The sequence below is a fragment of the Natator depressus genome, chromosome 5 (assembly GCF_965152275.1).
Source record: "Natator depressus isolate rNatDep1 chromosome 5, rNatDep2.hap1, whole genome shotgun sequence".
Taxonomy (NCBI): domain Eukaryota; kingdom Metazoa; phylum Chordata; order Testudines; family Cheloniidae; genus Natator; species Natator depressus.
Genome location: NC_134238.1, coordinates 59400192 through 59423183, shown reverse-complemented (window position 1 = coordinate 59423183; position 22992 = coordinate 59400192). Strand labels below are relative to the sequence as shown.

The 22992-nt window shown below is 38.6% G+C and overlaps 1 protein-coding gene across 2 annotated transcripts in view; it reads left to right on the top strand.

Annotated features, from left to right (window-relative positions):
* KIAA0825 (KIAA0825 ortholog) overlaps positions 1-22992 on the top strand; it is a 419106-nt gene that overhangs the window by 96635 nt on the left and 299479 nt on the right. For both annotated transcript variants that reach the window (XM_074952850.1, XM_074952849.1), the window contains exons 4-5: positions 15139-15307; positions 17850-18525. In XM_074952850.1, coding sequence (XP_074808951.1) covers positions 15139-15307; positions 17850-18525 — 845 coding nt within the window. The remainder of the gene's footprint in view (positions 1-15138; positions 15308-17849; positions 18526-22992) is intronic.

The following is a 22992-nucleotide window of genomic DNA, read 5'->3' as shown; positions in this document are numbered from 1 at the left end:
CTGAAACTGCCAGTTTTTTATAAAAAGAGTAACACTTTCAAATTCAAATTTGGAAGAATTCCTAGTTTTAGAAATAAAATCAAGACATCCAATTTTTTTTACTTTTTTATTGTGGCTTTTCTTTTGAATAAAATTTGGATACAAAATACCAGTAAGATTATAGAACAATAAAATAAGTACCTGATATTTGCAGATCTGTTGAGTTAATATAACTCCAAACTCAGTATTAATGGAAGTTATACTTTCCAATATACAGATAATAAATCTCAGACCTTCCCTCTGAGGGGAGGTCATCACTGTTAAATGTCCATAATATTCCAGAGGAAAAGGTGTTTTGCTTTTATAGGGAGCGGGGAGCAAAAGAAAACATATCAATCATTCTCCACAGAGTAAGCTGTTAATTAAAAAGACTAGGGCCTGGTCTACACTGGGGGGCTGGGGATCGATCTAAGATACGCAAATTCAGCTATGAGAATAGCGTAGCTGAAGTCGACGAATCTTAGATCGACTTAGAATCACTTACTTCGCATCCTTGTGGCGTGGGATCGACGACCGCCACTTCCCCGTCAACTCCGCTTCCGCCTCTCACCCTGGTGGAGTTCCGGAGTCGACGGCAGAGCGATCGGGGATCGATTTATCACATCTACACTAGATGCAATAAATCGATCCCCGATAGATCGATCACTACCCGCCGATCCGGTGGGTAGTGTAGACGTGGCCTAGAACTGAACAGAATAAGCATTACAAATGTGAAGCTATATTAATCTAATCTGTCAGTTCCTTGGAAAGTGTAAAACAAGTTACACAGCAAGAATAACAGCAAGTTATCAAAACCAGTGAGGGCACACACTATTTTAATAAAAAAGATATACAAATATAATGGGAAAAAATCATATCCTATACAAATTTTTCTGCATCAGGCCCAATTAAAGGTCATAAGTTTATGAATCTCCATGATTTTTCACTTGTATCTTATCCATAAGTTGAATTAATTGTATCTCCTAGGAAATAAATGATTTATCATTATGGATAACCTGGTGCTTATTAAAAAAAGAATGGGACTACTTTTGGCAACTTAGAGACTAACAAATTTATTAGAGCATAAGCTTTTGTGGGCTACAGCCCACTTCTTCGGATGCATAGAATGGAACATATAATAAGAAGATACACACGATAGTACTGAAGCATCAACATCCTCCTCTATAGTTGCCTGTAATCATGGCACATGTTCTTAATTTTGGCTGCATGGCAGGCCTCTGTTGTAAGATGAACAGGAACTTACTGGCTGCACTCCTCTCCCAGACCCTTTGCAGGTCCTAAAAAAAAGTTTTGTAAGGAAAGCCATTGCAATAATTATTGGTAAATATTTTCCCACCACCATGTAGAGCAAGTCTTCTGATCCATTACAAATGATCGGATGAGTTTTCCATTAACAAATCCTGCTGAGTTTCTTTCTTAACAGGTAGGTTTTTTAACACATAATGCACTAAAATAATTAATAATAATAAGTGCACATAATGCTTTTTGTCTTCAAAACATTGTAGAAACATTATCTACTTAATTGTTTTTCTAAAAATTCTAGCATCCTTTCATGGTTAGTACAAATATCAAATAATACAAATGTAAGATTCTTAGATTCAGATCAAATAATACAAATGTAAGATCCTTAGATTCAAATTTGAATGGTCTAAAGGATCTTAGGCACTTGTGGCACCTTTAGGGTATGTATACACTTGGAGCTGGGGTGTGATTGCCAGCTGGAGGAGACATACCTCTGCTAGCTCTCGTCTAGCTAGTGCACTAAAAATGGAAATCTCACTGCTGTTTTATGGCTGTAAAATGAGTTCAGAGTGTAGTGGTCAGGCATCCACATCACAAAATCCAGCCTTAAAATTATTATTTGCTAGTCAAAGCAAATAGGGCATGGGATAGAGAAACTGAACCATTCTTACTTTTAAGAGTGATTTCTCCAGATCAGGATGAGACATATCAGCAGGGCCAATTGGCCAATTAACACTTGTTAATTTTTTGGTATTTGATAAGTTTCGCAACTTGTTTTTATGCACATCCCTATCAGACCAAAACGTACACACTCTCATCTTAGAGCTGCAAATTTAAGCAAATTAGAGATGTGATTTGATAAAAGACATAATTTTTTTGTTAACTGATACAAGTTTTGTCGTATTTAAAGAGTTTAAAATGTTCAGAAGTATTAATAAAAATATATCTGTTCTGATGGCGCAAGATTAGACCATGATGAACAAGTCCTCTCAGGTATATAAACAAACCACTACTCGTGGCTGGTGCTAGATGAAGTGCATGTTGAAAGGTAGAGAATTGTTACATTTTAGTGTCTTTATAGTTTTGCGATTAGTTGACTAAAGAATTATTTATGTATGAGAATGAATCATTATTATCTTCATGTGGTAGCTAAAAGAGGTGACTGATTGGTTGGTTGAGCCCTAGCTTGGTAGCTTGGCCATCATCATCATAGGCTTTCATAGTCTATAGACCCAGATTCAAGGTGAAAATTTGCGAGGACCATCTTGTACAGTGAGTTTCGTGAGGACACACATTTGAAATTTTTGGACATTTTCCCTCTGTCTGTATCCTTGTCTGTGTTTACTATATATATATGTCATCCCTTTGTCTTCAGCTCAGCCTGTTATATTATACCTTGCGTGTTTGAGTTTTGATTCAGTGATCAGGATAATAACCTGTCTGACTGTTTCATTTGATGTTCTTAATTAGTATTTCTTCGTTTTAAGTCTTTTAAGCATTCGTGTACCATTCAGCATTTGTGTACGTTTACAGTAGAAGATTTCAAGTGTAGATAAGCTACTTATTTACAACAGAATATTACAAGTGTGGATAGGCTACATATTGACCAGCTAGATAACTGTGAAGAGGAGATTTGAAAGTGGTGCAAGCAAGAGATGGCAAAAACGACTGAGTGAAGCAGCAGCTAAGAGCTCAAAGCCAATAACTTCATTTCTCAAACCACTGGAAAACACACCTTACCCAACAAACAATGCTACAGATAATGAAAACTCTGCAACTGCAACAGGTGATATTTCAATGCCAATATCTGAACATAAGGACAGTAGTCAAGAAGGAGATGTGCCAACAGTAACAGATGCAGCAGAAGATCCTGTGTATGATCAAGAAACTCAACAGGAAGATGTAGATCTTAACACAGAAAGAGCAATTCATGAGCACTACAGGTTTGACTGTGGCTGACATTGGAATTATTGACGAGCAATGCTGCCCAAATGCAACCTTTTCTTCAAATTAGTTGTTTTGAAATTCCAAGTAACATTCCATGAGATGCTGATAATCACGCTTTCCCTACTCATCTGCTGACAAAAACACTTCCAAATGGTGAGACCTGCACAAGAGACTGGTTATGCTGGAGTATGGAAAAACAATCTCTGTACTGTGGACCCTGCTTCATTTCGAACAAAAGTGCTGCAAATGCATCAGTTCTCTCTGATCAATCAGGATGGAGCATCAACAGAGGTTGGAGGAAGTTGAAAGACCGAATACCATCACATGAGAGTTCAGCATCACACAAAGAAAGCTATGTTGTATGGAAATCAGCCAGTAGGGCAGCATCAGCTGAAAGTTCAGTTCAGAATTTACTCTTGACTGAATTCTCTACAGAAACTAATAACTGGAAAAAACTTCTTGAGCGCATCCTGAATGTCATCCTTTTTCTTTCTGAGAGGAGATTGACTTTCTTTTGTTCCAGCCAACGTACTGGTGATCATGCAAATGGAAACTTTCTAGGCATAGTTGAGCTCCTCAGCAAATATGACCCACTTTTATCAGAGCATGTTAAACGTGTTTGAGAATTGCAAGAGAGTCAAAAGCATATGCAAGTCCATTATCTCTCCACACGCACACAAAACGAGTTTGAGATATGTGGGTCATTCATACAAACAGAAATTCTTGATGAGATTCGAAATGCCAAGTATTTTTCAATCATCATTGATGCCACTCCAGATTGTTCTCACAAGGAACAGACTACTATGGTTATTCGATATGTTAAGATTGTAGAGAGCTCAAAATTTTCAATTGAAGAAAGGTTTATTTTGCTTGATAATTTCACGAGAAACACTGGAAAAGAAATTGCTGCTCGAGTACTAGCAATTCTAGAAGGTTTTAAGTTAGATTTTCAAGTCTGCATTGGTCAAGCCTATGACAGTGGATCTAATATGGCTTGGAAGTACAAAGGTGTACAAGCAGTTCTGCCAGAGCATAATTCAAACTGTATTTTCTCCAGCTGTGGAAACCACACACTAAACCCTATAAGTGTTGACTGTGCTGAATCATGCAAGGAGGCAATTACTTACTTTGGAACTGTTCAGCAAATGTACAGTCTCTTCAGTAGCAGTCCACAAAGATGGGAAATTCTGAAGCAATATCTTCCTGTTTCACTGCATGGGATGTCCAAAACCAGATGGTCTGCACGGATTGATGGTGTTCAGCCAGTTGCACAGCATTTGATTTCAGTGATTTAAATTCAAATGGCTTTAAATGAGCTTGAATCTCTCAAACTCACTGCACGGGCTTGAACTGAACTTCAGTCTATTCAGAAGAATATGTCCAAATTTGAATGCATTCTGATGCCATCTTTGTGGATGAAGCTATTTACAATGATCTACCAAACTAATCTGGCAATTGAAGCACGCAGTGCTACACTTGATGTTGAGAGGGATAACACTGAAAGTCTTATCAGTGACATTCAACAGATTCATGAACAATGGGATGCGATCCTGACTGTGTCCAAATTAGTAGCACAGAATATTGGCATTTCATCTGAGTTTTCCACCAGTCGCAACTTACCTACTGAATCTGATGCCGAGCAGCATTATAGTGTCAGTGTCTTCCTTGTCATCATTTACTCGATTCAGTCAAATCTTACGTGTCAATTTGAGTCACTGCGGATAATTTGTACCCTTTTGGGGTTTCCTTGGTAGTTCAACAGACTGAGTAATGCAGATCTACTTTCTGCAGCTGAACAACTGCAGCAACAGTACAACAAAGAAATCTCAAAAGATCTCAGTGATGAGGTCCTCTTCCTCAAATGAATATATTCCATGAACTTTAAATTGGATTGCAAGCCAAAGGAATTGCTTCAAGAAATACTCAAACTTGGACTCTCTGGGGTGTTTCCTAATATCACAATTGCATTGTGTATTTTTGTCAGCTTGCCTGCATCAACGGCTTCAGGTGAATGCACTGTCAACGTGTTGAAGCAGGTAAAGAACTATCATCATTCAACTATGGGACAAGAGCGTTTGAATGGGCTCGCCAAGTTTAATATCAGCTGTGACACTGTATGAAAGCTAGATTTTTCTCAATAATTAGTGGATTGATTTGCACAGAAAAAGGCTAGAAAAGCATTTGTTAAATAAAAAAAATTAAAAGTATGCCTCACTCTTTTTTGGTGCCTATTTTGTTTTCATGTGTCATCGTTTTTTATTTTGATTATGGCTAGGGATCTCAAAAGCCGGAAGTAGCCTGGACCTCTGAGAGGGCCTGCATATCAGTATGGCGAAGCTTCCCTCGCCAGTTCCTTCATGTTACTGATTTTGCAGCTAAACAGGACATAAGTCTCCACTCCTGTCAAGAAGTGACACATTCACTTTAAAAATTATCTTTCAATAAGGTTAAGTTATCCCAGTGAATGTGTTGATTTAACATTGAGTGACTTAGGAAGTTCCAGACTGAGTTTTCAGATTAAGGCACACCTGCAGGCGCTAGAACTCTTTGACCAGAAAACGATGGTGGCAAAGTTGCTAGCCATAAAGATTTTCAATTCTTGCATTCTCTTTTTGCCATTAAGTTACTCTCTATCCTCCATTCTGCATGGTCAGAAATGTCAAGATGATGGAGTTGCAGGTAGCAAGGGATGTGAAGGGTAACAAGAAGGGTTTCTACAGGTATGTTAGCAACAAGAAGGTGGTCAGGGAAAGCGTGGGACCCTTACCGATTGGGGGAGGCAACCTAGTGAATGTGAATATGTGAATAAAGCTGAAGTACTCAATGCTTTTTTTGCCTCAGTCTTCACAGACAAGGTCAGCTCCCAGACTGCTGCACTGGGCAGCATAGTATGGGGAGGAGGTGAGCAGCCCTAAGTGGTGATAGAAGAGGTTAAGGACTATTGCTGGGCATGCACAAGTCCATGGAGCCAGATGCAGTGCATCCCAGGGTGCTGGGCGAGTTGGCTGATGGCTCTGCAATCACATTGGCCATTATCTTTGAAAGGCAAATATAGTACCCATCTTTAAAAAAGGGAAGCAGGAGAATCTAGGGAACTACAGACCGGTAAGCTTTACCTCAGTCCCTGGAAAAATCATGGAGCAGGTCCTCAAGGAATCTATTTTGAAGCACTTGGAGGAGAGGAATGTGATCAGGAAAGTCAACATGGATTCACCAGCGGCATGTTATGCCTGACCAACCTGATTGCCTTCTATGATGAGATAACTGGCTCTGTGGATATGGGGAAAGCAGAGGACATGATATATCTTGACTTTAGCAAAGCTTTTGATATGGTCTCCCACAGTATTCTTGCCAGCAAGTTAAAAAAGTTATGGATTGGATGAATGGACTATAAGGTGGATAGAAAGCTGGCTAGATCATCGGGCTCAGCAGGTAGTGATCAACAGCTCAATGTCTAGTTGGCAGCTGGTATCAAGCAGAGTGCCCCAGGGGTTGGCTTTGGGGCCAGTTCTGTTCAGCATTTCATTAATGAGCTGAATGATGGGATGGATTGCACCCTCAGCAAGTTTGCGGATGACACTAAGGTGGGGACTCCAGGTAGATACACTGGAGGGTAGGGATAGGTTCCAGAGTGACCTAGACAAATTAGAGGATTGGGCCAAAAGAAAACTGTTGAGGTTCAACAAGGATAAGTGAAGAGTCCTGCAGTTAGGATGGAAGAATCCCATACGCTGCTACAGGCTGGGGACTGACTTGCTGAGAGGCAGTTCTGCAGAAAAGGACCTGGGGATTATAGTGGATGAGAAACTGATACGAGTGAACAGTAATGGTCTCAAGTTGCAGTGGAGGTTGGATATTAGGAAAAACGATTTCACTAGGAGGGTGGTGAAGCACCAGAATGGGTTACATAGGGAGGTGGTGGAGTCTCCATCCTTAGAGGTTTTTAAGGCCCGGCTTGACAAAGCCCTGGCTAGGATGATTCAGTTGGGATTAGTCCTGCTTTCAGCAGGGGGTTGGACTAGATGACCTCCTGAGGTCTCTTCCAACCCCAATCTTCTATGATGCTAGCACTAGTTTCAGAATAAGAAACGTAAGAAATATGATTTTCAAATACGTTTCATTTTTTCACTATAAAAGCGTTCTTGTCTGTTGAAATTTCAGATTACTTAGCTAAAGAAAAGTTTTAATTTCTCTTTAGGTTCATATTCCAGTCCATTCTTTAATTATTTGGTAATTCAGCTATTGTTTTCTATTTGCGCTTGAACAGGCTTGGGGTAACGTTTTCAACAGCATCTAAGTGACTTAGGTACCTAAATCCTGTTAAAAGGTAATGGGATTTAGGGGCCTAAATCATTTAGGTGCATTTGAAAGTTTTACTCTCAGGGTTTGTTGCGTGTTTCTGTTTTGTTTCATCAGCAGTAATAGAATCATAACTAGGGCTCTACCAAATTCACGGTCCATTTTGGTCAATTTCATGATTGTTGGATTTTAAAAATAATAAATTTAATAATTTCAGATATTTAAATCTGAAATTTCATTGTGTTGTAATTGTAGGGTCCTGACCCAAAAGGGAGTTATGGGGGAGGTGTCGCAAGGTTATTGTAAGAGGGGTTCCAGTACTGCTACCCTTACTTCTGTGCTGCTGCTGGCGGTGGTGCTGCCTTCAGAGCTGGATGGCCAGAGAATATTGGCTGCTGGCCAGGAGCCCCACTCTGAAGGCAGAGCCCCTGCCAGAAGTAGCGCAGAAGTAAGGATGGCATGGTGTGATATTTCCACCCTTACTTCTGCGCTGCTGCCTTCAGAGCTGAGCCCTTGGTCAGCAGCCACTGCTCTCTGGCCACCCAGCTCTGAAGGCAGTGCAGAAATAATGGTGGCAATACCACAACCCCCCCAAAAAAATAACGATGCAACCCCCCTGCAACTCTCTTTTGGATCAGGACCCCCAATTTGAGAAACGTTTGTCTTCCCCATGAAGTTATAAGAACTTAAGAACGCCCATACTTGGTGAGACCAAAGGTCCATCTAGCCCAATATCCTGTCTTCCGACTGTGGCCAATGCCAGCTGCCCCAGAGGGAATGAACAGAACAGTTACTCATCAAGTGGTCCATCCCCTGTTGCCCATTCCCAGTATTTGGCGAAAAGTCTGTGTAGTATAGAGTAAAAGCACACACAAGACCAGAATTCACTGCGGGGAGACCAGATTTCACGGTCCGTGATGTGTTTTTCATGGCCATGAATTTGGTAGGGCCCTAATCATAACATAAAGGCCCACACTTGTGACCTTTCAGATTGTGAATAATCCTTAGTCTTGTACTGCAGGCAGTGAGATTACCCACAGGAGCGAGGACTACTCGCCTGATTAAAGGTTTACAGGATCCAGCCCTTAGACACCTATCAGTGGAACAACTAATAGAATCACAGGACTGCTCATAAAGTTAAATGTGTGCCAAAGTCTTTGAAGGACTGGGGCGTAGGTGTGTGTAAGGTATCATTTCATTTTTATGTAGTGTAATTAATACACTCCACTAAAACATTCTACATTAATCAGTTAATTACAGTTATAATTTTGTCCTTAGTGGAAAAGCAATTAAATGATTAATATAAAGTTTCCTTTTAAAATTCATATTATATGACTTATTTTTAAATATACAACTATTAACTTATTAAATGAGATTTTTGCATCATGGTTAAATACAGGTTTTGTTTAAAGATTTTATATCTTTAGCAAATTGAGACGTATACCCCCTTATTAAGACACTGGAAATCAGAAAACTATTTTTCTTCTAGACTGAAGTGAGATGTCAGGAGACTGAGTTGCAGGCCATCTTGTCTAGTGGTCAGAACAGGAGTCAGGCTTAATGGGCGAAACAAGGGTTAGCCTCCAAATGCCAGAGCCCAGGGTCTAGGCAGAGTCAGAGCCAGTGATCAGAGCTGAGGGTCAGAAGCCAAATGCCAGAGTCAATAGGGAATCAGAACTGGATTGAGGGTTAGAACCATAATCAGAGTCCAAATGTCAGAGCCAGAAATTAGAGCAGAGGGCTAGAACTGTATTACTTGGAATCAGGGAAGGCAGGAACAGGGCTGGGTCTAGGCTGGAGCAAGGGCGAGTACAGAGGAAGGTCTGGGCTGGAGAAGGATTTGGAATGAAGCAACTAAAGGAAGACAGAGAATCCACAGGCATGTACAGTGAGCAGCCACTGATATTCTGCAGCTGCTGGGATTAAAAGCAAGCCACCTGACTGCCTCAGCCAACCAGTGGGGTTCTGTTGTGGGCCAGCTGTGTCCATTGGCTGCCCAGTGACAGGACAGGCAAAGCTACAGGCCCTTTGAAAGAAGCATTACATATTTAAGTTTATTTCTTTCTATGCTCTGAAAATGAACATTGAATATTTTAAGTTGTTTATTCAGTGGCCTGATTCTTAAATATGTTATTGACTCATGTAATTCATACAGTGGAATAGAAAACTGTAATTGAACAAATACTAATAGTATAAAGTGTCTTACAAAACCTTGTAAAGAACAGGAGGGAAAGTAATACTGAGATTCTGCTTCACTACCATATGATATGGACTAAAGAATATGAAAAAGGTTTTATCCAATGCAAAAAGTACAGTTTTAGACAAAAAATTGATGTTTAGTTTATTGGGATAAAAAGATCAAATAAAGTGAATAGAACGATCATTATTTGTACCTACAGGGAGGTCCATTGAAATTTGTCTGCCTAATCCCTTTATCAGTGTTAGGACAAATTGCTAAAATATCTGGTCCTGTAAAGGCTTTAGCCTATTAATGGTTTGTAGATCATTGGTTAGTACCCTGATTCAGATGTCAGAGATTAGTATAAAAGCTGATTTAAGCTAATTGAAACTGATTTAGGTAGACTAACGACACCTGAGTCTTTACAATTCACAATGCTGTAATCTGTTAGGTTTCATTGAATGAGACACCACAGGCTCATAAATAAAATATAGTGTCCCAGGAGCTAAGGTGTATGAACAGGGCATTGGATTTCACAGTCCTGAGAACAGTTTTCACAAGATAAAAAGATACTTGCCAATCATTTATTGTGTTCAGAACTGGTATTCATGGATGGAGTTATCCCATCAGGAAATTGAGTGGGCCACAGTCAGAGAGGTATTATTTTTCATGGAAGTCCTTTGCACTCATGAAAAGGCCCTTTGATACTCAGGAGATATTTGTTTCAGTGCCCTTAATTTTAAACTTGCTCATACTTAGAGTTGTCTTGAAAAGATCTTTACTTAACCTTTTTATATAGTGTGTTTTATAGACCACCCACACATGATTAATTTTAAAGAGGTTTTCATATAATTTTGAATTGGTTGTTGTCAGTGAGTTTGGTATCTGAGGATGATGCAGTTATAAAATTTGGCATCTTCATATAATAGAGTAGATGCTTTCTGAACTGTTCACTTCATATATTTTTAAATATATTACAATACACTTTCTCACAGTCCTTAATACAAAGCTTCTACTGATAAAGTATGTAAGAGTAAACTGTTGTAAAAGGACACATTTGAAATTATGTGACTTTTAAGTGACCTACTAGTGGTTATTTCAGAAACATATGAACATATTTTTATTTTTGATCTTCCCTTCAAATTTTGAAGGGATCTTAAGAGTTAATGCAGTTATGAATATCTTTCACACTCCAAGTTTGCAGTGGGCTTCTTTTTTATTCAGCCTGCTATAATTATTTATTTTCAATTATTTTAAAGGGACAAATAGAATAGGCTCCAAATTTAACCCACTGTTGAAGATATATTGATAGTATGCATCATTTGGATTCCAGAAATCTTTTTGAGGAAATAAATTGCTATTATTTTTGTAAAGGAAAACAACAACAACAAATTATTAGTTACTGTTTATCCATCATTGTTTTTACCAGTTCATTTATAATTTCCCTTCCCACCACAAAATCCAATGAAAAAATATATACGCATTAACAAACCCAGTTCCCAGAGCTATGAGATGACATTGGTGAGATCACTGTTGCTGATCAGAATAAGGCAATAAATGAGATAAAGGAAGGTTGGTTATGATGCACAATAAATGAAAAAGGTAAATTTTAAGTGTTTGCTAAAATGTAAGATGAAAAAGTCCATTAGAAAAGTAATGCTTTTAAGAGGTTATTGCAACCAAAATTTAAAGATAAATATATGATCACTGGGTGGGTTAAGCAATGACCTTTCACCTCTGATTTCTGGTTCACTACTAACTCAGCCTGAGTTAGTACTGTCTGAAGTTTTTTGCCACTTAACAGCTGTCTTTTTAGAGCAAACTGAAAATTTTTTACTAAGTTTTCTTGCTTTCATGGAAAATTACATTTTTCATAAATTGTTTTCAACAAAAAGAAATCAATCATTTAAATTAAGCAAAAAAGCTGTGTCACTTTGGTTTTTGAAAACTGATTATACATTTTTGATTTTTTCCATTTTTGTTACTCAATGTAGTACAGTAGTGGTTTTCAACCTGTTTTCCACAAACCCTTGTGGGTCTGCAGACCATGTAGTAGAGGTGTGACCGGTTTCCCCCAGGGGAGCCACCTGGAACTGGGGTGCCACTGAGTCCTCTGACTGACCAGCCTGGGTTTCCCCTCACACTGTGCTGCTCTGATAATCTCTAGACTGCTCCTGGTCTTACTCTTCCACCAGCATTTACACAGGCAGGGACACAGCCAGCTGTGGTTATATGCAGGCTTTGACCAGCCACTGCATGAACCAACAATAGAAAGGCTACAGCCAAGATTACCCCCAGCTTCAAAGCCTAGGACCCCAGAGCTAAACTGTCCTACCCTGGTCAAAACCCTGACCAGTATGAATTTATTATTTGGTTCGCCTGTCCCTCAATGTGTAGAGGAATATGTACACTTGTGGTAACTAAGCTGAGATTTTCCCCAGACACTTCATTTAAAGGCACACTGGTTTAGGTTAAAATATAAAACAAGTTTATTAACTAAGTTTAACATACTAGAAGGATAGGATTTGAATTAACAATTTCTCACCCTGCCTGATGATACAAGTAGGCTTGCAGATTCTCAGGGCACAAGCTGCACTTGTTTTGCAGCTTGGGATTCCCTTTCCCCCAACACCTCCCCTCCCCTTTCTTTTGGAGCTTCTCTCAAGTGTTGAGTTGTGGGGGAGTGAAGAACAACAAATGATGTCACTCCCTGCCTTAGTTTGTGGAGAAACACAGGCACCCAGAATGGAGTCCAGAGACCTGGTCTGGTCACATGCCCTTGCAGAGTCATAGCAGCTATTACTTACAGGCTGGCCGAAACATCCACAGGAAGGGCAAGCTATTCCACAGCCCATTGTCTTTGTTGATGAGCCATTAACACTGTTTGGCTTCTTCATTGTTGCACCTGAAAGGCTGTCTGTGGGTGTTTTCCAGAGTAAGCCCATTTGAAATACAGATCCATAATCAATATTCATAACTTCAGATACAAAAATGGTATATGCATATAAATAGGTTAGTCATATCCAGAAAATAATAACTTTTCAAATGACACCTTACATGACCCATCTTGTACAAAATGCATCATAATTATGCCATAACAATATTATTATGATGAATATGCAGTGTAATGTCACAAGCCATCCACAGAGGGTTGTCGTTACCATAGAACAGTGGTTTTCAACTGTGGTCTGCGGAGCCCTGGGGTCTGCAGACTATGTCTAAGATTTCCAAAGGGGTCTGCACCTCCATTCAAAATTTTTTAGGGGTCCACAAATGAAAAAAGGTTGAAAACTGCTGCAATAAAGTAAATGATACCTAGGTTTTTTGTTTGTTTTTTTCCTTTTTCCCTTTCTTTTCTTTTCCTGCTCTCTAACTTTTTAAAACTTGCTGAACTTTTGGTTACCAAGTGGCAAAAGGAAAATATGAAACTCTGCAACATTTAAAAAAATTCCTCAACTTTTAAAAAGTTACAGAGCTGCCAAATCACAGTAACTTTTTTAAGTTGTGGAAGTTTTGAAATATTACAGAGTTTCATTCTTTTTCTCTTACACTATAACACTTTTCCAAATTTGGATGTTGGAGTAGAAAATGGACAAACCACTAACCTTGAAATCATTGAAAGAGTGAGGAAGCCCTTGGAGAATGGAGGTAAGAGATAAAGTCAGTAGCATAGGCTAGGGGTATGTATGTAGGGTCTTGAAGTGGAATGAAAGTGTACAAAATGGGGGTTAGATGGTTAGATTGAAGAGTTAGGAATATAATTGTAGTGGTTGCATTTGAATGGCCAGGTTTTGTGTGTGTAATATATGTTTATTAACACAATAGCTTAATGATAATTGCTGTCAGTGCAACTTCATTGTCCTATTATGAATGCACCTTATTTCTGGTTACAATATTTAGAAACCTTTTTTTTCCTTAAATTGGCTACCTAATGACTACTGACTTTGTCCCCACTTACCTCTGACTTGCCTCTGACACTTGGGGGCACCTCCTGATACACACCTGCATATGTGGGAGAACATGCACATACTCTGGTTTTTGCTATCTCTCCAAAAACCATTAGCAGCTGATGACTAACTTTAAATATTAATAAATCTTACAAAAAAGAGTTTTCAAATATGTGGGATTGAACTCTCCATCTGCTAGTATATGCACTTTGCTGCCCTAACCCCTGTTAAATGCCCCATAACCATAGGTACTCAATACAGAAGTGGAATAGGGACCAGTAACATAGCTGGTAAGGCATATGTGTGTGTGGTACCATGAACTTTTCACTTGCAATAAATAAACAGAATCAGAAAAAAGATAATCCAAACTGAAAACATGTATATAATCAAAATCATCCCTGATTTTGATAAAACAGATTTTGGATCCAAACCAGTAAAGTAGTCCAGGGTAAACATGGGTGTACCCACTTCTCATTTGGGAAATATGGCCACTGTGCGGTCTGGAACACCCACAAGGTTAGTTTTCCCATTTTTTTAAAATCACCATTGATCCATGCTACTGCTGGTTCTGATTTTTGTAAGACCAAAATCTAACTGATATTTAATATTTTCTTATTTAAGAGTATTAGATGCTCAAGGGAAACATTGAAAAATATTTGATTTAGGAAATGATATAGAAATGGGGCTATCTCTAAGAGACATTTTTCTTCCTTATCCTCCTTTTTCTGGTTCTGGAGACATTTTCATGGAAACAGAATCTTTGTTTCTAAGGAGTAGAAGATTGTTCTATTTTCTCCCAACCTGAAACCCTAATGATTTTCATACCAAGCACTTGTGATGTCACAAACAAGGTTATGATTTTAGGTAAGAGTAAGGAACAGTAGTAGATCAACTCCTAAGAAACAAATATTTTATTTTTCATTCAAATATTCTAGTGAGGAAAAGGGAAAGAAAATATTTGCTTTACCAGCAGAAATGTCTCTAAAATTATTTTCAAGTTTTCAGTGAGGTGTCATCTGTAAGTAACTGCTATAGTATATGATATGTTATAAAACAACTGCTGATTGCTGCAGAAGCAGAATGTCACATTTAGCTGTGAATGCAGTCGTTCATTCTGCTTACTTTCTTTATCCACCTAATCATAAGGGCCAAATCCAGTCGGTCTTATGTTGAGTAAAGCCTTACTTTGCAAGTAGTCTTACTGAAAAATATGGGAATATGTGAGGATCAAAGTGCTACTTAATTTGAATAAGGCTGGTGGACTCTGGTCCTAAGAAAATGTACTATAGATCTAGTCCCACTCCATTTAGAAATGTTAGTCCTGGAGATTCAGACTTAATATTCTGAAGCCTTGTATCACATATGTTATAATGTTATATACATTTAAAGTATTTTCCTTTCTTGAAAAGATATGCTATATAAAAAAGTTCATCTTTAAATAATGGAAAAAAGTTTGAATGCGTGTTTTTTTTATTTTGTTTTTAGTGTGGAACAATGCCTTAAAGAGCTACAATCAGATGTAAATGAGACTTGTACTGATGAGCTGTTACAAAACACAACTAACTGCCTTCATTGGTTGAATAACTGCAGTTTCAGTTCCCTCAAACCTTCTTCTACACCTCATGGAGAGTTGATTGAATTTCTTAAAACCCTGGTAAAAAAAAAATCTTCTACAGTTTATATATATTTGGGAAAAAATACTTATACAGTTTTTTTTATTTTTCTGCTATTAATGTATTCTTTTTTTACTTTTATAGTTTCACAAGAGTGAATATAGAACAGAATTAGAGTAAAAGAGTCGGTATCTCTCTTTCTCATTTTGGTATAAATGAGTATCTCTCTTTTTCTGGTATAAATAATAACCAGAGAGACTGTAGCCCAGTGGTTAGGGTACTTGTTTGGGATGTGAGAGACTCAGATTCAAGTCTCAGAGTAGCAGCCGTGTTAGTCTGTATCCGCAAAAAGAACAGGAGTACTTGTGGCACCTTAGAGACTAACAAATTTATTTGAGCATAAACTTTTGTGGGCTACATTCATCGGATGCATAGAATGGAATATATAGTAAGAAGATAGATATATATCTTACACACATACGGAGAACATGAAAAGGTAGAAGTAGCCATACCAACTGTAAGAGGCTAATTAATTAAGATGAGCTATTATCAGCAGGAGGGGGGGGAAAAAAGTTTGTAGTGATAATCGAGATGGCCCATTTAGACAGTTGACAAGAAGGTGTAAGGATACTTAACCTGGGGAAATAGATTCAATATGAGTAATGTCCCAGCCAGTCCTATCAACATCTCAGAAATGTCTTTGAACTGAAAATCCCTCAAATAAATTTGATCAGGTCAATCAAAATGTCTTGTTTTGATATTGACCTTCCTTTTAGCTTTTTTTACTATAAATTAACTTACCTCTGAAGCAAAATGTCATTTTGACCCCCAGAATTGATTTTTTTTTTCATTTAGAAAATGTCAAAACAGAACTTTTAACAACTTCAAAACTATGTTTTCAAAATGGGAAATTCATCAAAACTGACCTTTTTCACAAACATTTTTGGTTTTGACAAATCAGCATTTTCTGACAAAAAATAATGGTTCGCTGAAATATTCTCAACCAGCTTTACTCTAGAGAAAGTTGGACAAACCAAGGTCTGGCTACGTGCAATTAGAAGAGCTGATTCTGGGAGAACAGAGCCCTCTGGGTGCAATATGTCCCATTGTATCATAAATAGCTATGAGACCAGAACTTTGACCCTACTGGTCATTAGAGGCCTTTTCAGATGAAGTAAAACAATACATGCTGTCCTATTACTTTGTCAGCTCCATACTTGCTTCCTTTCTTTCTCCCTTACTGATATAGCTGAAATGTAATTTCAACCTGGCACCTATTAATGTATCAGTTCTCATCTAACCAGAACAAGTACATGATGCCCCCCACCTTGTCCTGTGGGATCTCAATGCTGGTGCTAAATCCCTTATCAGATCCTCTATTTGAGTCCTTCAAGATGGTATTGGGAAGATTTATTTATCCTTAGAACTGCCTTTATGATGGTTAGTGCTGAGCCAGAAGAACAGGGAAAGCACAAGGTTTCTATTTTATGAATTCCTACCAAGTTTGTCATGAGCAATGGCTCTCATTCCCCCCACCCCAGCCGAGTCTCAAATTAATTATTTTGACTTGTTCCTCATTTGCCTTCCAGGATGGGTATGCTAACCAGAGTAAAAAGGCTCCATCTTCTGCCAAGGCTTAACTGGTAGCTATGAGAGTTGGTGCTTTCCCTTTAGAACTGCGAGGTAGAGCTGATAGAAAAATGCAAGTTATTTTTCACAGGAAATTTTAAATATATATATTTTAAATATCCTGTTTTTTTTCCAATGAAAATCTGAAACAAAAACCTACAAATTTCTATTTGGTTTTCAAAAACTGAGAGCTCAATATTTTTAACAAAAATTAACTCGAAAATGAAAATTTTAAGTGAAAAACATTTGTTTACTAGTTAAAAAAGACAACAGAACTTTTTTCTTTGAAAATTTCTGTCAACATTTTCGGTGCAGTCATTTTTTCATGAAAAAATATTTCAACGAAAAATTTTTTACCAGCAATACGATGGATGTTTTTACATGATCATGTCATTACAGATTTTATATTACAGTCTCTGCCAATGGTAGGTGGTTCCTATGTGGTATGATTCATAAGTCTTTGTTTTTCTAGGTATCTATCCTATGTTTCTAGAATGAATACTATCTGGAAAGGCATAGAGGGAATGCTGATGCATGTTCTTACCTGTTGGTTTGGTTACTCCAAATCCTTGTATGCCAGCCCAGACAATACCTTATTGTATTGATGAAATTGAGTTTGAGTTTCTGAAAGTTTTCCTGTGTGTGTTTTAGTTATTTATGGTTGTCATTGCTTAGGGAATCTTTAACTGAACAAAGTCACCAGACACCCATTTTATACAAAAAGTGACATCAGAAAAACTGCATTTTTTCCCATTTCTCTTTATTTATAAGAGAATTTATAGTCTGTGCCTGGGCTAACATGAGGGGATTTGAAGAAATCAAGTTAAATGCTAAGATATTATCATTTTGTAGTTTGCACTTAAAAATAATGTGCATCTTTTAACACAAAGTTAATTTTGTAAATAGAGTTATTCATGCGACATCTCTAAATACTATATAATTTACCATTATTAGCAAAGCTTGCTGAGGAATGAACAAAATCAAGAAGAAATGATACTACGCTTTCTTCTGGATCTCTCCAGTCAGTGTGGTGTCTCATTTCCATGTACTCCAAGTGAGACATCTTTTGAGTTAACATCCAGAGCCTCTCTTCATGCCATTGAGGATGATTCATCTATGAATATCAAGTCTGTTTGGGATGATGTGAGATTACACCTTCGACGTTTTTTAGTAAATAGACTTCAGAGACCTCGTGAAACAAATACTGATACTTTAAAACAGCAAATGCAATTTAAAACTCAATGCATACAACAACTTTTGTTTCTATATCCAGAATCAGAAGTTCTAACCAAGTACCAAAACTTGCAGAATAAATTAGTTTCTGAGCTTCTGCAGAACTGTGTTCTATCTAGCTGTGGTGAAACAAACTTTGATAAGGTGGTTCATGGTTACCAAAGTTCAATACCTACACTATGCACAATGATAAAAGAGGATTTGTATATACTAAGTGGTACTATAGATCCTTCCTCAACACTGACATTTATTAATGAAACTTATCTGGATACTGTCACAGAAGAAATAACAATTCTTCTTGAAAGACTTTGTGAACTGCAGTTCAGAGAAAATGCTCTACATATAATTAAGACAAGCAAGATTTCAAAGAAGAATAGAGGAACAGTTCATGCTTTGGGTTAGTGGCATTTTTATGTTCATTTTAGTTAGATTTTTATATATCTTGTTTATGCTACAGTTTTCTCTCTTTTGGTTGATTATTTCCCATGAAGACAGAGAGGCATGAAATTACCAATTCTAGTTTGATGCTTTTAACAGTATTCATGTAGCTGAATTATTGAAGATATCAGAAATGTGACCCCAAAATTTTAATATATATATATATATACATATATACATATATACAAAACTGCAATATATTGCCATTGGGTAATATTGTACTGTTGGAATATTAAAAAAACTAAAATTAAAACTTCCATTGATTGTGTTAGTAGGTATGGGATTACAAATTATTGATTCTGGACAGGGAAAAAACCCACTCTATTCCCCAGAGTTGCTTTGAATGGACTGAAATTGAAAATTTAAAAATTAGACTGCAGCAACACAGACTCAATGCATTTAATTATAAAATAGTTGACACTAAATCCCACATAACTGGTCTGAAAGGTTTAGTATGCAGACTGTCTCTAAAAACATCTTATTTGTTTTTTTAAAATAAATTTCCAATGCTTTTTAAATTGATATAAATTACTGTACTGATAACTGGTTTCATGTTTTTCAAAAGAAACGTACAACAGTAAAGAGGATCCCACTGTTGACATTAGATACTTTATATACTTGTTTAGCTATTGGTGAATCTGATAACATTATTCTCAAAGGGAGTACTGAAGGTTTAAAAAATTCAGTTATATAAAATGAAAACTCTTATTATGTAATTGGTAGTGGAGTTGTGTACAGGCATGCCATGCACAGTTTTAGAGTGGTATTGTATGTAGTAATTATTATGTATTTGTTTATAATAGCATCCACGGTAGGCAAAGTATTTTCTAGAGAGACAAGAATGAATAGAGAGCTCACAGTCTTACGATAGACATAAACAAACAGATGGAGCTTGGGGGAAGAGATTTAACACAAAGTACTATGATCCAGGTGGTGTTTTACCAGGTCTCAACAAAATAAGGTTATGTTCATTTATTTTTTTTTAATCAATCTTCATGTCAGTATAAATCAAATAGAAACTCCATTGGTAGAAAGACAGAAGAGCCTCTTCAAGAGAGGAGAAATATGGAGAAGATAGGGGCTTTGTGGGTGAGCAAAGAAAGGCTGGAACATGGATTAGGAGGCAGTACGGAAGAAAGCATGCAGACAGTCATGTGATAAACTGACATTACTCCTGGAGTGGAGGGGCAATGGGAAACAGTAAAAGGGGCAAAGTAATATAGAGCTCTGAAAGCGGTGACAGGAAGTTTGAATTTGGAGCACTTAGCAGAAGGTAAGCCAGTGCAGAGATTCAAAGAGCTATACTAGTGGTTCTCAAACTTTTGTACTGGTGACCCTTTTCACACAGCAAGCCTCTGTGTGCGACTCTCCTCCCCCTTATAAATTAAAAAAAGTTTTTATATATTAACACCATTATAAATGCTGGAGGCAAAGCAGGGTTTGGGGGGTAGGCTGACAGCTCGTGACTCCCCATGTAAGAACCTTGCGACCCCCTGAGGGGTCCCGACCCCCCAGTTTGAGAACCCCTGGGTTACACGATAAGAACAACAAGCAAGTATGATGACCCTAGCTCTGCAGCATTTTGTAGACAGTGAATACCTAGCACTTGTGTAACTCAGTTTTTAATCCATAGATCTCAAACACCTTTTTGTATTTGAGGAAACTGAGGCAGAGCGAGATTAAAATAGCCCAAATTGCATTAATCTGTGAAAATGCATGCTGTAGTGAATAGAGGTAATATCCTTTCTGTTCTGCTTACATTTTTTATTTGCTCTATTTTAACTTCATTTTGTTTGCTGTGAAAGGTTCCCTTAGATATTATAAAAATAATGAGGAGTCCTTGTGGCACCTTAGAGACTAACAAATTTATTTGGGCATAAACTTTCATGGGTTAGAACCCACTTCACCAGATGCAATGGAGTGAAAATACAAGAGCAGGTATAAATACATGAAAGGACAGGGTTGCTTTACCAAGTGTGAGGTCAGTCTAACAAGATAAATCAATTAACAGCAGAATACCAAGGGAGGAAAAATAACTTTTGAAGTGGTAAGAGTGGCCCATTACAGACAGTTGACAAGAAGGTGCGAGTAACAGTAGGGAGAAATTAGTATTGGGAAAATTGAGTTTAGGTTTTGTAATGACCCAACCACTCCCAGTCTCTGTTCAGACCTTATCTGTTGGTATCCAGTTTGCAAATTAATTCCAGCTCTGCAGCTTCACATTGGAGTCTGTTTTTGAAGTTTTTTTGTTGAAGAATTGCCACTTTTAGGTCTATTGTTGAGTGACCAGAGAGATTGAAGTGTTCTCCTACTGGTTTTTGAATGTTATGATTCCTGATGTCAGATTTGTGTCCATTTATTCTTTTGCATAGACACTGTCCCGTTTGGCCAATGTACATGGCAGAGGGGCATTGCTGGCACATGATGGCATATATCACATTGGTAGATGTGCAGGTGAACGAGCCCTTGATGATGTGGCTGATGTGGTTAGGTCCTATGATTGTGTCCCTTGAATAGTTATGTGGACAGAGGTGGCACCAGGGTTTGTAGCAGGGTTTGGTTCCTGGGTTGGTGGTTTTGTTGTGTGGTGTTTAGTTGCTGGTGAGTAGTTGCTAAAGGTTGGGGGGCTGTTGTAAGCAGGACTGGCCTGTCTCCCAAGGTCTGTGAGAGTGAGGGATCGTCCTTCGGGATAGGTTGTAGATCCTTGATGATGTGCTGGAGTGGTTTTAGTTGGGTGCTGTAGGTGGCGGCTAGTGGCATTCTGTTACTTTCTTTGTTGGGCCTGTCTTGTAGTAGGTGACGTCTCTGTACCCTTCTGGCTCTGTCAATCTGTTTCTTCACTTCACCAGGTGGGTATTGCAGTTTTAAGAACACTTGATAGAGATTCTGTACGTTTTTGTCTTTGTCTGAGGGATCGGAGCAAATGCGGTTGTATCTTAGGGCTTGGCTGTAGACAATGGATCGTGTGATGTGGTCTGGATGAAAGCTGGAGGCATGTAGGTAGGTATAGTGGTCAGTAGGTTTCTGGTATAGGGTGGTGTTTACGTGGCCATCGCTTATTAGCACCGTAGTGTCCAGGAAGTGGATCTGTTGTGTGGACTGGTCTAGGCTGAGGTTGATGGTGGGATGGAAATTGTTGAAATCATGGTGGAATTCCTCAAGGGCTTCTTTTCCATGGGTCCAGATGATGAAGATGTCATCAATATAGCGCAAGTAGAGTAGGGGTATTAGGAGACGAGAGCTGAGGAAGCGTTGTTCTAAGTCAGCCATAAAAATGTTGGCATACTGTGGGGCCATGCGGGTATCCATAGCAGTGCCGCTGATTGAAATAGTTATGGATGAGGACAAAGTCACAAAGTTCAGCCACCATGTTTGCTGTGACATTATCGGGGATAGTGTTCCTGATGGCTTGTAGTCCATCTTTGTGTGGAATGTTGGTGTAGAGGGCTTCTACATCCATAGTGGCCAGGATGGTATTTTCAGGAAGATCACTGGTGGACTGTAGTTTCCTTAGGAAGTCAGTGGTGTCTCGAAGATAGCTGGGAGCGCTGGAAGCGTAGGGCCTGAGGAGGGAGTCTACATAGCCAGACAATCCTGCTGTCAGGGTGCCAATACCTGAGATGATGGGGCGCCCAGGATTTCCAGGTTTATGGATCTTGGGTAGTAGATAGAATATCCCAGGTCGGGGTTCCAGGGGTGTGTCTGTGCGGATTTGATCTTGTGCTTTTTCAGGGAGTTTCTTGAGTAAATTCTGTAGTTTCTTTTGGTAACCCTCAGTGGGGTCAGAGGGTAATGGCTTGTAGAAAGTGGTGTTGGAGAGCTGCCGAGTAGCCTCTTGTTCATATTCCGGCCTATTCATGATGACAACAGCACCTCCTTTGTCAGCCTTTTTGATTATGATGTTAGAGTTGTTTCTGAGGCTGTGGATGGCATTGTGTTCTGCACGGCTGAGGTTGTGGGGCCAGTGATGCTGCTTTTCCACAATTTCAGCCCGTGCACGGCGGCGGAAGCACTCTATGTAGAAGTCCAGTCTGCTGTCTCGGCCTTCAGGAGGAGTCCACCTAGAATCCTTCTTTTTGTAGTGTTGGTAGGAAGGTCTCTGTGGATTAGTATGTTGTTCAGAGGAGTGTTGGAAATATTCCTTGAGTCAGAGACGTCGAAAATAGGATTCTAGGTCACCACAGAACTATATCATGTTCGTGGGGGTGGAGGGGCAGAAGGAGAGGCCCCGAGATAGGACAGCTTCTTCTGCTGGGCTAAGAGTATAGTTGGATAGATTAACAATATTGCTGGGTGGGTTGAGGGAACCATTGCTGTGGCCCCTTGTGGCATGTAGTAGTTTAGAAAGTTTAGTGTCCTTTTTCTTTTGTAGAGAAGCAAAGTGTGTGTTGTAAATGGCTTGTCTAGTTTTAGTAAAGTCCAGCCA